At 46.2% G+C, this 18,093-nt stretch overlaps 1 protein-coding gene across 1 annotated transcript in view; it reads left to right on the plus strand.

Moving 5' to 3' along the window:
• The window catches only part of LOC105011153 (protocadherin-16), a 110,117-nt gene that overhangs the window by 58,043 nt on the left and 33,981 nt on the right, over positions 1-18,093 (plus strand). Inside the window, exons 6-13 of the mRNA XM_034293406.1 lie at positions 9,303-9,503; positions 10,283-10,514; positions 10,646-10,882; positions 12,757-13,220; positions 13,648-14,007; positions 14,279-14,516; positions 14,685-14,872; positions 15,914-16,010. Coding sequence (XP_034149297.1) covers positions 9,303-9,503; positions 10,283-10,514; positions 10,646-10,882; positions 12,757-13,220; positions 13,648-14,007; positions 14,279-14,516; positions 14,685-14,872; positions 15,914-16,010 — 2,017 coding nt within the window. The remainder of the gene's footprint in view (positions 1-9,302; positions 9,504-10,282; positions 10,515-10,645; positions 10,883-12,756; positions 13,221-13,647; positions 14,008-14,278; positions 14,517-14,684; positions 14,873-15,913; positions 16,011-18,093) is intronic.

Raw genomic sequence — 18,093 nt, forward strand, 5'->3', positions numbered from 1 at the left:
CTAATCCGGATGAAGAGAGAAGTGAGTAGAGGCCCCTAACTTCCCAGTTTCAGATATCCATGTCATCACTACCCTCTCTTTTGTTCCTCTGCCAAGTATGTGAAGTGCCCCCCGCCTCCACCCCTCAACCTCCCTCCCTCCCCCTCACCCCTCAACCTCCCTCCCTCCCCCTCACCCCTCAAACCTCCCTCCCTCCCCATCACCCCTCAAACCTCCCTCCCTCCCAGCCGTGTCTATTAATGGTGCCCACTTTGTGTCCTTCCATCGGTGGTACCGTCAGCAGAACCAGTCTGAGATGCTACGATATGCACACGCACACAAGCACACGAACACACACACACACACGCACGGACACACTTGTGCACACAAACACACACTGATGTTTTTTAGAGAGTAAGAGGGAACATTATTATGCAGGGAAACGAATGTTGAAATAATGTTTGTGAAGAGAGGAGGATGAAATAGAAGGACAGAGAGAACGATGAGGACGAAAGGGAGAGAAGAGGATGAAGGAGAGAGAGAACAGGAGGAATACATAAGAGGAAAGATGGAGGACAGAAAGAAAAAGAGGGTTACGTGGGGGAGAGAGAAGATGAAAAAGACGGACGAAGGAGAAAGAGGAGCAGAGCTGGCTTTTAACAATCCACAACTGGAATAGCACTGGGATGATGTCATATGCCTTTGGCTCCTCCCAGTAGGGTTGTTTGGACAGAGTTTGGGTCAGGATGGGAGGTGATTTTAACAGTTAAAGAGCTCCCAGTTAATATACAGCACATCCATCAGAGGACCCTAACTCCTGCTGTCTGCCCTGAGCTAACGGATGGATCTGAAACACCCGTGTGTGTGTGTGTGTGTGTGTGTGTGTGTGTGTGTGTACAAAATGTCATCTTACTGAACAAGTACACCGTTTATTGTGTACTCCTTCGTCAGTCTGAGACCACTCCCTTTGCAGACCTGTGATGAGGAGAGCCTTGAGGTTGGGGTTGGACAAAACAAAGGCCCGGGCGATGGAGTGACCGCATGGCTCAGAGGTACATAACTTCTGACGTCTTCAAATGGGAGTGGGCTAGCGTTTGGCTGTAGCAGGGATCTGGCTGAACAGCCGCCCTTCACTAGCAGGACATTAATATGAAGGCTTGCCGGTGACAGAATTTAGAGGTCAATGAGTTTGCCGATCAGTTCTCTTTTATCGGACACAGCTGATGTTGATGTCCCGACAGAGAGCATTGTTGTCAGACTGACAAGACGTGGATTGACCAGGCTGCTGTTACGACGATGACTCATCCACTAGATGTCAGCACGGGATGACGGTTTCCATCGACAGTGACGTGGTCCAAATCGTTATTGATGAGCTTGGAGAATTCCCGGTGATATGCTTTCCATCACTAGCTTCCTCCCCTCACCGTCTCTCTCTCTATTCCTCCCTCCCATAAAATGGGAGGCGGACATATTGTTTCACATCTGAAGACAGGGACTCCACCCGGATGCGTGCACGTTAAATATGGGCTACGCATGTACAAAACTCCAGTGGTTACATTTGTCAGTTTTATTGCTCTGTACGTTTTCATAACCTTTTATGGCTATGGGGTTCCCTGCAGTATCAACTGGAGCTAATCTTCCTGGTTTTCTGCACACCACAGTCATAAAGATTCTATGCAGTACAGCTGTGTCACAGAATGACATTCATGATATGATATCTAGGGGTTCTCTGTGAAGTGCAGTGAAGAATCAACATCACACTGTTTTACTCCGGCCTGTCCCGACCCTGTTGTATTCTCAGACCCACATAGTCCTGACCCTGTTGTATTCTCAGACCCACATAGTCCTGACCCTGTTGTATTCTTAGACCCACATAGTCCTGACCCTGTTGTATTCTCAGACCCACATAGTCCTGACCCTGTTGTATTCTCAGACCCACATAGTCCTGACCCTGTTGTATTCTTAGACCCACATAGTCCTGACCCTGTTGTATTCTCAGACCCACTTAGTCCCGACCCTGTTGTATTCTTAGACCCATATAGTCCTGACCCTGTTGTATTCTTAGACCCACTTAGTCCTGACCCTGTTGTATTCTTAGACCCACTTAGTCCTGACCCTGTTGTATTCTCAGACCCACATAGTCCTGACCCTGTTGTATTCTCAGACCCACATAGTCCTGACCCTGTTGTATTCTCAGACCCTGGTTGTTGCTTTGGTTTTAATGCATTTCATCACAAGACACAGTGGTGAGAGCATAAAATGTGTTAATGTGTGGTCTTAGCTGACAGAACCTCTAACCAGTAACCCAATGATGGCTTGGACGGGTTGGGTTAAATGTGGAAGATCTCGGTCGTGCGCATACGGACAAACGGACTCTTTCCCTTAATGGATTCAATCAATTTCTTTGCTTCTGTGGATGCTTTCAATTATTGCTCTGAAAAGAGAGGATTGCACCAAGGTGGTGTGTTGTCTGACGATAAGGGTTTTGTTATCTTGTTTTTTTGCATCAATTTACAATAAACCTTTAGATGTGTTGGTTCCTGGTCGGGAGTTATCTGTTGGACCAGAACCGTCTTAAAATAGAGCCTAAAATAGAGCTTAAAATAGAGCCACTGCCACCCCCACCACTGTCTGTCTTTGTTTATTGTCTTTATTATTTGTATGGTCTTCTTTCCTGCACCGACGTTTGCCGATAACTGATTAATTGATCAGCATTGTGCTTGCTATGCAGCTGTTTGGTTGTTTCACCTAGCTTAAAATGGGTACATTTTTGTCACTTTGGATAACACACCCTCTACTATTACAGCCTTCTGAACTACCTCAACACCATCAACACTCCTTCTACTGGGACTGCCTTCTGAACTACCTCAACACCAACAACACTTTCTCTACTACCACTGCCTTCTACCTAGTTCCACATCCTGTCAGATGTTGAAGACTATCATCAGTCAAGTCCTGTCCCTGACAGAACCATATATGTGTGCTTTGTTTGTAGTCATTGTAATTAAAGGTTACTTTATTCTTCTTCATTATCATTATGCCCAATCACGTTTTCCCTAAAACCAAACCCCTTAGCTCGAAATCATGTTGTTCCCTAAACCTAACCCCTAAGCTGGAATCCACGTTTTCCCATAACCTTTTATGGGACCTCATATTTCAGGTTTTACTGAAATATCACTGCACGCATGGATCATGATCACACACACACACATGCAGACATCGGGTTGGGTATCATTTCAATTTAATCGATTCCAATTTCAATTCTGCTTATCTAAACCGGTTCTTATTGAATCCTGGGAAAGAAAAAAATGCAAAATATTTCAAGAAGAAAACTTGTATTCTTTGCATATGTAGGCTGTAATCATTCAACTCTCAATGGTGACGGGATTCAGGAAGGTTTCTTTTTCCCTTCATTTATAAAAAATAATGGAATAAAGGAACGGTCAACAAAAACAATTACAAACCAAAACGATTTAAATAAATAATAGAAAAATATAACTAAAACGAAGGAAAATCAACCATAGCAAATGGATGAACAGAAACCCCTTCAGCACAAATCTTCCTCTTTCTCCTTGCTTGTCTTCCTCTTCATGGCTAAAGTGAAAGGAGTTTCTGTACTAGAGGTGGGTCAATGGGGTTGAAACGGGGGTGTAGTGGTGCTACACCCCCGTGAGATACATGACATTGTTTAGCTAAGTTATGTTACTATGATAAGCAGGCTTTCTAATTCTAAAGAAATTACAAGCCAGCTGGGTAGATTACATTAATTTTCCCTCAGACCAGTTGGTAGGTCATATATAATTGGAAGTGCTTCCTCCCTTGCACAAAATATTTTTAATGCAGGGCTTACATTTTGCAGTGTCATTAAACGTTTTTGTGAAGATAAGCCACACCTTTGAGTGTTTGCTGTGGCCAGCCATGGTCCAGGATGTAAACAGAAGTGTCTCTTCTCAGTTCTCACATGCTTGCTTTGTTGAGGTACTTTATGTGAAAATCATGTGACATTAGGTCCGCATAGCAGGTGCTGGCAGATAAGTGCAACTTTTATGGACTGTAAAATGCGCGACTGAAATGCAAACTTTAGGAACCGAAGCCGAATCCAAATGCACGTGTCTTTTCGAATCCACGGTTCTTGGAAATTTGGAACCGGTTCTTGATACCCAACCCTAACACAGACACACGCACATTCGCACAAACACACACACTATTAACTACATGATGTGTACTCATGATGTACACCAGTTGACAACAGACATATAACTACAACCTCCCCTCTCACACTCTCCTCCATCTCCCTTCTCTCTCCTCTCTCTCTCGCTTTTCCAATTCAAAGACCGTGTGCCAAATTGCACCCTATTGCCCACACTCCACCTGGTCTCAATTAGTGCACTAGCTGTGCTGCCTAGGAACTACACTGGAAATGGAACCTGCCACAGTTCCATTTGGGACGCCAACATTCCCTGCTGTATGCCGCAGAAAGCTGCTGACCTCGGTGTGGAACCTGGAATGCGTTCCGATGAGAGAGCAGAATGATAGAATGCTCCAGAATGTCTGAGTGATGTCACAAGGCCCCCGGGAAGGTGGGCGGGCAAGCAGAGGCAGGTAGTTGGCCCAGTTCGAGGCCCTGGGTCAGGATGAAGGTCTCGCTGAAGAGAAACAGGCTACATTTAACAGGCATCATAAACAGCAGCCAATGCATGCACACACACACACACACACGCAGACTAGCAACAATGTTATATGTTGTGCACAACAGGACTATGCCTCATTGTAAGAAGTCAGTGCGAATGAAGCCCCTGTAGACCACAGGCCATTTCCCCGTGCTGTTTAGCACAGGACACTGTGTTATATTACAGACCTGTTGGACAGTTTTATACGGTGTGTCTGTGTGGGTGTTTCTGCATGTGTGACGGTGCGTCGACCCGGTGATGTTGTGGTCAGGCAGATGTCGCCACGTAAATCTGGGATCAAGGGTCAGGTCATGACCTCGTCCATTTACGTGACGCTCATTAGACAAAGACAGATGAAGTGTCCAGGAGAACATCTGCAGATCTTGGCTCCTGGTTTCCAGTAATGTGTGTGTGTGTGTGTGTGTATTGTACTTGGGTTACTGTTGCTGTCCTGTTCCTGACTTGTACTAGACCTACAAACAGACAAATTTACATCACCCCCAAGACATACATCTTCAGACCCCTGGACAGAAAGATGGACAGGCCCGTTCTCTTCTCTGGTTCCCCAATTTCCTCTACAGATGTTGACCCTCCATTTGATGAAGCTTTTTTTGCATACATTTTCCTATAGAAGATGAAAACCTGCAGTGAACTTGAGGTTGAAAAAAGCTTTCCACTCTAAAATGCCACACTTGGTTTTTGATTAACCAAAAATTTACACAATGAGGACCTTTAAATTCAAAATGTACATAATAAGGACCTTTAACATAAACATTTACATAATGTGGACCTTTAGCATAAAGATTTACATAATGAGGACACTTAATATAATAATGTACATAATAAGGACCTTTAACATAATAATAGTGATGAAATTAAGATATTACATCTCTCCTAGTTTAAGTCCCCTTTTGTTCTTTCCTCTCTCACCTTTTCATATTCTCCACACCCCCTTCTGTCTGCCTCCATTCCTCTCCTCTTACCTTCACACTGTCTGTCTTCCTAAAGGTCACCCCTTGTATCCAAGCCCCCCCCCCCCCAGGCTGTACCAGTTCCTGACATCCCTGTACACATTCTCCTGTGCTCCCTAATTAATGTCATCCATCTTGCACCATCCTTCCTATCTCACTATGTCTTAAATGACTATTTTTCCCTTCATAGAGCACTTTATTTGACCAGCACCCAGTATAGGTCCTAGGGAATATGCTGCCATTTGGAACACAAGCGTTACCTATCCGTCATCTGGTGGAGCTCTGGAGACAGTTACATTACCTATAGAACCACTAGTCCATGAAAGCAGACTGCTGCTGGAATCCGCATATCCATGGGAACGCTGAATTAGAACTGCATAACACTGTAACCCCAATACGTACTGGCCACATCTGCACCACCGGTTGAAGATGTACTGTGTGGTAATACGTACTGGCCACATCTGCACCACCGGTTGAAGATGTACTGTGTGGTAATACGTACTGGCCACATCTGCACCACCGGTTGAAGATGTACTGTGTGGTAATTAGTACTGGCCACATCTGCACCACCGGTTGAAGATGTACTGTGTGGTAATTAGTACTGGCCACATCTGCACCACCGGTTGAAGATGTACTGTGTGGTAATACGTACTGGCCACATCTGCACCATCGGTTGAAGATGTACTGTGTGGTAATACGTACTGGCCACATCTGCAACACCGGTTGAAGATGTACTGTGTGGTAATTAGTACTGGCCACATCTGCACCACGGGTTGAAGATGTACTGTGTGGTAATACGTACTGGCCACATCTGCACCACCGGTTGAAGATGTACTGTGTGGTAATAGGTACTGGCCACATCTGCACCACCGGTTGAAGATGTACTGTGTGGTAATTAGTACTGGCCACATCTGCACCACCGGTTGAAGATGTACTGTGTGGTAATTAGTACTGGCCACATCTGCACCACCGGTTGAAGATGTACTGTGTGGTAATACGTACTGGCCACATCTGCACCACCGGTTGAAGATGTACTGTGTGGTAATACGTACTGGCCACATCTGCACCACCGGTTGAAGATGTACTGTGTGGTAATACGTACTGGCCACATCTGCACCACCGGTTGAAGATGTACTGTGTGGTAATAGGTACTGGCCACATCTGCACCACCGGTTGAAGATGTACTGTGTGGTAATTAGTACTGGCCACATCTGCACCACCGGTTGAAGATGTACTGTGTGGTAATAGGTACTGGCCACATCTGCACCACCGGTTGAAGATGTACTGTGTGGTAATAGGTACTGGCCACATCTGCACCACCGGTTGAAGATGTACTGTGTGGTAATAGGTACTGGCCACATCTGCACCACCGGTTGAAGATGTACTGTGTGGTAATAGGTACTGGCCACATCTGCACCACCGGTTGAAGATGTACTGTGTGGTAATACGTACTGGCCACATCTGCACCACCGGTTGAAGATGTACTGTGTGGTAATACGTACTGGCCACATCTGCACCACCGGTTGAAGATGTACTGTGTGGTTATACGTACTGGCCACATCTGCACCACCGGTTGAAGATGTACTGTGTGGTAATACGTACTGGCCACATCTGCAACACCTGGTGAAAATGTACTGTATGGTAATAAGTACATGTTGCTACATTTATAACGACCGGTTAAGGTGTTCTGAATAGTAATAACTACATGTTGCTACATTTGTAACGCTGGGTTAAGGTGTTCTGAATAGTAATAACTACATTTTGCTAAATTTATAATGCCTGGTTAAGATTCATCTGTACCGCATGGTGAAGATGTACTGTACCTGCCACTCTGGCCTTACACATTACCATGGAGAAACAAAGATTGTTGGAGAGGGTAGAAAAAGTAAGTCAAGGAGGTGTATGTTGAGAGGAAGGAGTTACTCGGCAGCAGTGAAAAGGGATAATGGAGGTAAATGGACATGAAAAAAGAGAAAGAGAGATGTTTTCCTGGTCATTTGAGGGCATGCTGGGTGATATGCTGATGCAGAGTAACCTGAGCCAATTAGCTGTCAGCGATGTTACACCCTAGGCTCTCATTCGATTGGATATTTGAGAGCTTGGTCTGGTAATGGATTGACCGGCCTGTCAAATACATGGTGTATCAGATTGATCTGAATCACAAAATGTATCAGAAACTGCTGATGTTGTGTGCTGGCTATGACATCAGATACAGGTAGCCTAGCAGTAAGAGTGGTGGGTCACTAACCAGTCTGTGTTTTACATTTCTTTTGTAGTCATTTAGCAGACATTCTTACCCAGAGCGACTTCCAGTTAGTTCATACATTTTAGGATGCTAGGTCGAACAACCACACAACTCAGTAGTAGTCAGGAAATCGCAGTCAATTAATTAGTTATCTGCAAAAGTTTGGTGACGGAAAGAAGATTATATAAATAATTCACATAGTAAGCGTTAGTTCACAAAGGCAGGTGTTGCAGTTATTTTAGATACTCTCTGAAAAGGGTAGACATTCAGAAGTTTTCTGATAATGGGCAGACACTGGAATTCTAGCCCGAAGGGGCAGCTGGTTCCAACAACAGAATTCAAGGACAGAGAAGGGTTTTGACTGGGCAGTATAGGAGCTGCCTTCCCACAGAGGCCAGATGGCCAAATGCCCAGAAGTGGCAGAACAAAGAGCCTGGGTAGGGTTTGAGCTGTGCCTAAAGCCAGGGCAGGCAACTTCCCTGTGGTTCTCCGTGAGCAAGCATCATAGCTTTGTAGAGAATGCATGTTTCAAATGGAAGCAAGTGGATTGAGTGGAGAAGAGGGGTGGCATGAGAGAGGTTAGGCACCATGTGGCCGCCACATTCTGGATGAGTAGCAGGGGTTTGGTGGCACACGTTGGGCACACCCCCCCCCCCAGAAGTATGTTCAAATCCAGATGCAAGATGACAAGTGCTGCTTTCTGTGTGAGGTGAGGTCGTACTCTATATATGTTGGAGCCTGGAGGAGTGAGTCACTGCCTTGTTGTATGCAGAAAATGACATGTGTTGTCTAGGGTCATGCCAAAGTTCTTTGCACTCTTGGAGCGGGACACTTTGGAGTTGTCAAATGTGATTGGCATGTCTTGGAGCTGACAGACCTTAGTGGGGAGGAAGAGCAGCTCTATCTAGCTGAGGTTGAGCTTGAGGTGTTGCAGTCTTGGCCAAGTGACCAGTCTTGAAGATTGACTTGTTAGGGTGTAGAATATTGTTCTAAGAGATAAAACAAGAGAGTTGGTTTGAAACAGCTTGATCAACAGTCTTGGAAATAAAAAAATACTAGGGATACCTATGGTTTGAAGTTTTTTCATGTCAGAGGGGTCTATTGTTGTTTTTCTTAGAATGGGATTGACTTTCAGTCGGGGGGACATAGCCAATTGTCAGAAATTAGTTGATGAGAGAGGTGAGGATTAGGAAGATCTGGAGAAGGAAGGAAGGGATAGGGTTTTTCCTAGGCTAATTAAGTTTCAGTTGGTTGATGTATGCAAGCTGAATATTTACTGAATATTCAGTGTAGAATTATGTTGCGACTATATAGGCTATAGAGTGCAAACAGCAGAGTGACTAGTCGTACTGGGCCTGATTCAAAGTGAGACACAGTGCACTTGGAAGACCAGTCAATGACATCTCTCTCCATGTCTGTCTGCCTCTCTCTCACCAGGTGACGGCAACGGATGCCGACCGTGGTTCCTTCGGGGCGGTGTCCTACTCTCTGGGGTCCGGCTCTGGCAGCAGATTAGCAGCGCCGGTTCCGACCCAGTTCACTGTCAACAAGGAGACCGGTCAGCTGTGTACCAGCGCCACACTGGACCGAGACCAGGGGTCAGACACCTACAACCTCACCGTGACCGCCACTGATGGGGTGAGGACCTCGCTTCTCCTCTCCTTTTCTCTTCTCCATCGAGATGAGAGGAGAGAAGTATTATTTTCTCTATTCAGTTCTTCTGTATTCTGTTTTACTCTAAGCACTAAAAGTCAATTTGAGTTCCTGACTAAATGTACTGATAGCACTGGTTCAGTGTACGAGCTGTTTGGAAAAGGAGAGTTCTGAACCTCTGCCAACTGGAGCTCGGTTACATATTCCTCCCGTTAAGCCCCTCCCTCTTGGCCCTTCACTCAGACGACTCCTGGACATACAAAACACTATTGTTGAGAAACAGCGTTTTTGCTTAGACGCTAGCATGGTTCCCTTTCGACCATTTTATCGGAAAACACAGCCAGGCACTGAGTTGTCCCCCAGAAACAATCTGAAAATGAGGTGAAAACACTGGACCGTAAATACCTGATGGATGTGAAGAGGAGCTGGACATCTTGTGCTACACGATGCTACAACCAGCATTCGGCGTCTGTCTGTTTGTGCCAAGACAACAACTTTACACACGGACAGAGGGGGAGATGAACGGAAGAGAATAGGCACATTGAAAAGCAATCAGCACAAACAGAGAGAGGGAGAGAGAAAAAGAGATAGAGGCGAGAGAAGATTAAAACAGATTGCAGTAATATTTTAATACGCTGCCGCAATAATTCATCTAACTTCTTCCCTCCCTTCCCTTTCCTCCCTCACTCCCCCAAATCCCTCCCCCTTTACGTCTTTCCATCCTTCCCTGCATGCTTTCACCCTCCCTCCCTCTCCCCCTATAGGGGGGTCAGAGTGTGGCGGCCCGTGTGCGTGTGACCCTGGAGGACATCAACGACAACCCCCCGTCGTTCTACCCCCTCCTTTACACTGTCAGCCTCAGCACTCACAGCCCCCCTGGGACCTCCGTTGCCAAGGTAACAGCAAAAGACCCCGATGCTGGCGACAACGGCAAGGTGACCTACCGCACTGTGTCGGGGGGAGGCTCCGCCTTCTTCACCCTCAACAAGGATACGGGTGAGTGTGTGCGTGTGTAGGCTTTGTGTGTGTGTGTGTATTAAATGTGCGTTAAATGCGTGTTAAATGCATGTTAAATGCTGTACAGTGTTCACTCCATCTCTCCGTTTTAATACCCCTCCCTCCACCAGGCGTAATCTCCCTTTCAAGGTCGCTCCACGGTAAAGCCAACACCCTGGTGTCCCTGGTGATCTCAGCGCAGGATGGCGGTGGCCTGACGGCGCCGGCAAACGCCCGTGTGAATGTGAGCGTGGTGGGCGGTTCGGTGTCTCCACCGCTGTTCGACCAGGCTCAGTACTACTTCACCGTCTCTGAGGAGGTCCTCAGGGGAACGGAGGTGGGCAAGGTCCACGCCACCGTCAAGACTGGTACGTTACACTCGCGCACACACACGCACGCACGCACACACACACACACACATGCACACACACACACAACACACGCACACACACGTTACATTTCCTGGAGATCGGTAAAGGGTTTTCAAAAACATTTTTGGGGGTTGTAGAGACATTATCAGATGCAGTAACTTACAGAAACAGGCTACTCAGAAACCATTGGTGTAGAGCAGCATAGCATGTACAGTATGTGTTGTAGTGGAAGTTCCCCGTCATTTTACCTGTTGCTGAGCACGTGTTTGGAGGCTACAATGCAACATCTGGGCATGCAGCTACCGTAAATATAGCGGCTTCACCCAATTTATGTTACAGTTTCAGACAGTAGTCAATTACAGTGAGTAATGAGACTGTATTCCCTTTAAGCTAGAGTAAACACAGCAATATTTATATACCATGAGGTATATATATACATAGGCTTTATAAATAGGCTATATTTGACTAAACATCTCAGAGTCAGGCAAAAGGCACTTGGCAGTATTGATTAATGTGGCTCAAGAGATTACTCATTTACAAAACACTGGTGGTCAAGTAGGTAAGTGAAAGACTGATTTTCTGCAACCAATTTTTTCTGTTAAACTGACCTAACACATTTCATTTGTTTACAAAACTGATTAAGTAAGGCAGGGACTTTCAACACAAACAAGCAATGGCGGTTATGTTCTTTTATCAGTGATTTAGTATATCTGGTAGATATCCTGGAGAGTAGTCAATTTGGTTTAACTATCTGAAATATTTAATCACATTACTGTCAGGCTCCCTTCATGCTTAATGTGTTTCTCTCCTATCAATCAAAATAATTGCCGTTGATAAACTGGGTGCCTCTGTGAGACGTGCGTTCCCGTTCCCATTGATATACGTTCATGACGATCAGGTTCGTCGCTAGTTACACGTTACATTTGACAACCAGATTCATCTGTTTGTTTCCAAATGTAAGATACTACCGCTGTATTACGTATTTGAAGAAAACACATCCAGGGGAATTGTGCGGCTTTAACAAACGCTTTATAGCTGATTATCAAAACTAGCACATTAGCTACGCAAACTGTCCAGTGAATGAGACGGTTGGCGTAGCAAATGACGTAGGTCCTCCTGGACCTCTGACTGGTCATGGCACACTGGTTTGTATAGTTTTCAAAACTGAAAGGTTTAGATAAATGCGCTCTTCTCCGCCCAAAACAGAAACACAGACCTACGTGTCAAAGTTAGATTTGTTCTCCGATGGCTTGTTGCATTTGTATAGACTTTTTGTTAGCCTTTCTCCTGCGCGGCCGTCCTGGGGGGCACAGGGACGTGGTGTAGTAGCAAAATGTGTTGTTGTGGAGAAGCGTGTTGTGTTGTAGTCTAGCGGTATGTTGTTGTTGTGGAGCGGTGTGTTTTAGTCTAGTTTTGATGTGCGTTGTAGTGCAGCCTTGTGATGAACCATCCCCATTACCAACCCCATCACACCATCTCCACTGTGTCTGAGCCGACATGCGCACACTATTCCCCTTAGTACCCTAGAAACCCAATATGGCGCGGTCAAAAATAGTGCACTACAAAGTGGGCATGACGCTGTTTGGAACAGATGCATCATGAGTTATTAGCATGCCGTCCAGATTGATATTTGTTTCCGGGTATTAGTGATGGCAGAATGATTTATATCGGAAAGGCTTTAGGGTAGGAGTCAGGAGAGGTGCTTTCAGCAGGACTGAAGTGGACCGTTTCATATCTATAAGTGCACTTTGATCATAACTCAGTAGTTGATCTTGACCTGGAATGTGATGTGATGGATGCTGTGTTTATTGTAGAATCAAGTAAATGTGTGGTCTGCTCAATGTGATTAACCATTCTGTCTCCCACCCCAGGTCTTTCCCAGGAAATCTTCTACTCCATCTCGTCAGGCGACCCGGACGGTTATTTCACCGTGGACTCAACCTCTGGGGCCCTGCGGACCTCCCTCCCTCTGGACCATGAGGCCCGTCCCAGTCTGGAGCTGGTGGTCCAGGCCCGCTATGGCTCGCCACCCGCCTACGGAACCACGCGCGTTCACATCGCCGTCTCTGACGTCAATGACAACGCCCCGTCCTTCCTCCCCTCCTCCTCCGAGTCCCTACTCCTCCCGGAGGTGACCAAGATGGGTTCGGTCGTGTACAGGGTCCAGGCGACCGACCGCGACTCCGGTCCCAATGGGCAGCTGAGTTTCGACCTGGTCTCGACCGGCCCAGGGGGCAGCGGCAGCCAGAGGATGTTCGGGGTTGACCGGGGCAACGGCGAGCTCCGTCTGATCGGGGTACTGAACTACGAGAGTGTCCCGCGCTACGATCTCCAGGTAGGAGAGGTCATGGTTGTCCGAAAATACTCCAAAAGTGAAAGGTTCTTCAAAGAACGAGTCAACATACAGAGTTATTATTACACAGGCCATTTTTTGTCATTATAAAATTGGGTGGTTTGAATCCTGAATGTTGATTGAGTAACAGTCGTACTACATGAGACCATATACCACGGGTCTTATACCATGACATCACAGCCCTATATCATGACATCACATCCCTATTCCATGACATCACAGCACTTTCTACCACTCTAATTGTAGTGGTAGTCAGGTTATATGAACAATAAGGCACCTCAGGGTTTTGTGGTATATTGCCAAATTTCTCAAATTGCTAAATGCCTTCTTGCTAAAATAGATAAAGGGATACATCTTTGGTCTTATCTCTGTCCATCCCATCATCCCTCCATCCACCCCTCCTGTCCAGGTGATAGCTAAAGATGGTGGTGCCCCCCAGCTCAGCTCGACCTTCACATTAGTGGTCCATGTCCAGGCCCAGGACGCGCAGGGCCCCGCCTTCGACACGCTAACCTACCGTGTGGAGCTGCGGGAGAACACGCCAATGAATACACGCTTCCTGCAGGTCCGTGCCCTCAACAGAGAGGCTGCTGGGAACGGCGCTGGATCCTCTTCCTCAGTGACGTATAGGCTCCGTCCGGATGGTGACGCGGCAGGGTTCGGGGTCGCACCTGATAGCGGGTGGTTGTTTGTTCGTAGCTCACTGGATCGGGAAGCGAAGGACATGTACCTGCTGACCGTATTGGCTAGCTCTGGCCCAGGGGACCAGGTGAGGAACACCAAGAGTGGGAAACCGTTTATGTTATTTCACCTTCATGTAGAACTACAGTTCATTTCATTTGAAATTTTATTTATAAAGCTTTTAGGCCCAGTTTTTCCAGACACAGTCCTCAGTCGAGATTAAAAGTGCTTTTTTTGCCCAGGACATCATCCGTGTCTGGGCAATTTTCCAAATGAGTTTCATTGCCTTGTAGACCTGTAATATGCAGATTGTCTTGTGGAAATTGTTCATCACCCATCTGTCATGTGTCTCTGTGCAGGGCGTCGCGGGGGTGGGCAGGACGGGCAGTGCCACAGTGAGGGTCTCTGTAACGGATGAGAATGACAACAGTCCCCGCTTGAGTCCAGAGCGAGTGTTTCTAGCCGTGCGAGAGAACCTTCCAGTGGGTACGGGGTTCGGGCGGGTGTCGGCCACTGACAGAGACGCGGGGCTGAATGCCCGACTGACCTACAGGCTTCTACACAGCGACAGACATTTCCAGATCAACTCACACACAGGTAACCCCTGGCAGGTTCAGTCCAGACTCATGGTGTTACCTGGAGAGGACCCGGATCCCAACGGCATCTCCGGATTAATAATCTCCCTTTCTCCCCCCCTCTCTCCCCCCTCCGTCTCTACCCCTCTCTCCCCCCTCACTTTATCTCCATCTCTCTCCCCTTCTCTAGGAGAGATCAGTACCAGGTTAGGTCTCGATAGGGAGAGGCAGTCTAGCTACCAGCTGGTAGTTGTTGTGCAGGATGGAGGCACGCCCCCTCGCAGCGCTACTGGTACCGCTCACATCACTGTATTGGATGAAAACGACAATGCCCCTGTCTTTAGCCACACCCACCCTGAGAAAGAGCTGCTTATACAGGTGTGTGTGGGTGTGTGAGTGTGAGATCCTTGTTTGTGTGGGGAGGAGGTATCCCTGAAAGCTGACAAATCGGTCCACACAAGAGGTTTTGGCTGCCCACAGTAGGACATAATTATATTGGGGTTAATTTTAGGTTCTGGCATTAGGTTTAACGTTTTGGCTAGGTTGAGGTTATTTCTGCTTAGTTAACATTAGCCAATGCTACTATTAATTGATGATGAATATGACAACATGACTGTTTGATTTAATGACAATGGTTTGCTGTCACCTGTGGAACTACGGATAGTGGCGTTTAGCAAAAATATCTGTCCACACTGTCATGGATGGAAAGGTATTGTAGACAATCCTTTCCCTTAAGTGAACCAATAAGAATCCGCTGGAGCAGGAAGACAGCTCTCCAAACATGAAGTATGTTTTAAAGGGACTTCATCAGAATGCAATTGTTGTCAACAGAAGAATGTGCCTAAGAACTACAAGGATAGAACCAGGCTATGCACTACGAGGATAGAACCAAGCTATGAACTACAAGGATAGAACCAGGCTATGAACTACGAGAATAGAACCAGGCTATGAACTATGAGGATAGAACCAGGCTATGAACTACGAGAATAGAACCAGGCTATGAACTATCAGGATAGAACGGGGCTATGAAATAATAGGGTAGAACAGGGCTATGAACTAATCGGGTAGAATGGAGCTACGAACTAATAGGGTAGAATGGGGCTATGAACTAATAGGGTAGAACAGGGCTATGAACTAATAGGGTAGAAAAGAGCTAAGAACCAATAGGGTAGAATGGGGCTATAAACTAATGGGGTAGAATGGGGCTATGAACTAATGGGGTAAAATGGGGCTATCAACTAATGGGGTAGAACAATGTCAACGATAGTGAGGTTGAAGTGACAAAGATTGAAAAAGTTTGATCCAATTTTGTTATCGCTATCTCTGTCTTTCTATCTCTCCCTCCCTCTATCTTTCTTTCCATTTATTTCCCTATCTGTCATTCTCTCTCGCCCTCCTTGTATCTCTGTCGGTCTGTAGGTGATGGAGGGATCCCAGCCTGGCTCAGTCCTTGGTATAGTAACCGCTAAAGACCCAGATGAGGGAGAGAACGGAACAATCTATTACTCACTGTCAGGTAAGGACACACAGACACAGACAAAAACTATAGTTGCATGCGCACACACACATGCATTCTTTCCAGGGCTGTTCAGGAATAACATATATTGCCGAACATATACAACCTATATTGCCGAACTTCTAAGTCTACAAAATCACTTAGAAAGGTCTACACTTGCCAATTGCCATGTCTTAATTATGTTTTAGTGTTTTTTGTACATTTTGTTTTGAAAGGTTGGGAAATTAGCAAATATATACACTGAACAAAATTACAAACGCAACACTTTTGTTTTTGCCCCCATTTATCATGAGCTGAACTCAAAGATCTAAGACTTTCTCTATGTACACAGAAGGCCTATTTCTCTCAAATATTGTTCACAAATCTGTCTAAATCTGTGTTAATGAGCACTTCTCCTTTCCCGAGATAACCCATCCACCTCACAGGTGTGGCATATCAAGATGCTGATTAGACAGCATGATTATTGCACAGGTGTGCCTTAGGGTGGCCACAATAAAAGGCCACTCTAAAATGTAGAGTTTCACTGTATTGGGGGGTCCGGAAACCAGTCAGTATCTGGTGTGACCACCATTTGCCTCACACAGTGCAACACATTTCCTTCGCATAGAGTTGATCAGGTTGTTGATTGTGGCCTGTGGAATGTTGGTCCACTCCTCTTCAATGGCTGTGCGAAGTTGCTGGATATTGGCAGGACCTGGAACACACAGTCGTATATGCCAATCCATAGCATCCCAAACATGCACAATGGGTGACATGTCCGGTGAGTATACTGGCCATGCAAGACCTGGGATGTTTTCAGCTTCCAGGAATTGTGTACAGATCCTTGCAACATGGGGCCATGCAATATCATGCTTCAACATGAGGTGATGGTTGTGAATGAATGGCACAACAATGGGCCTCAGGATCTCGTCACAGTATCTCTGTGCATTCAAAATGCCATCAAAAAAAATCCACCTGTGTTCCTTGTCCATAACACACGCCTGCCCATACCACAAACCCCACCGCCACCATGGGCCAATCGATCCACAACATTGACATCAGCAAACCGCTCACCCACACAACGCCCGCACGTCTGCCATCTGCCCTGTACAGTAAAAACCGGGATTCATCCGTGAAGAGAACACCTCTCCAAAGTGCCAGACGCCATCGAATGTGAGCATTTGCCCACTCAAGTTGGTTACGATGACGAAATGCAGTCAGGTCGAGACCCCGATGAGGATGACGAGCATGCAGATGAGCTTCCCTGAGACAGTTTCTGACAGTTTGTGCTGAAATCCTTTGGTTATGCAAACCAATTATTGCAGCAGCTGTCCGGGTGGCTGGTCTCTGACAATTTGGAGGTGAAGATGCTGGATGTGGAGGTCCTCGGCTGATGTGGTTACACGTGGTCTGCGGTTGTGAGGCCGGTTGGATGTAATGCCAAATTCTCTGAAACGCCATTACAGATGGCTTATGGTAGAGAAATGAACATTCAATTCACGGGGAACAGCTCTGGTAGACATTCCTGCAGACAGCACGCCAATTGCACGCTCCCTCAAAACTTGCGACCTGTGATGGAACGGCACATTTTAGAGTGTCCTTTTATTGTGGCCAGCCTAAGGCACACCTGTGCAATAATCATGCTGTCTAATCAGAATCTTGATATGCCACACCTGTGAGGTGGATGGGTTATCTTGGCAAAGGAGAAGTGCTCACTAACACAGATTTAGACAGATTTGTGAACAATATTTGAGAGAAAGAGGACTTTTGTGTACATAGAGAAAGTCTTGGATCTTTGAGTTCAGCTCATGATAAATGAGGGCAAAAACAAGTGTTGCGTTTATAATTTTGTTCAGTATATCTAAATGTATGTATACATATAAACTCACACATCCTTCAGTAAACCAGCTAGTCAGTCAATCAGACAGTCAATTTGTCAGTCACACATCACCCAAAGACAGTCTTTCCATTGTAATCTCACAGTGATTTTGTTTACAGTTCGGTGATAAATACGGGCAATGTTCTGTGTTGTCTAGTGTAGATTCCTGGGTAGAGTGTTTCTCAGTGGGAATATGCTGTGTTGTCTGATGTAGGTCCCATGGTA

The sequence above is a fragment of the Esox lucius genome, chromosome 7, assembly GCF_011004845.1.
Source record: "Esox lucius isolate fEsoLuc1 chromosome 7, fEsoLuc1.pri, whole genome shotgun sequence".
NCBI classification, from domain to species: Eukaryota; Metazoa; Chordata; class Actinopteri; order Esociformes; family Esocidae; genus Esox; species Esox lucius.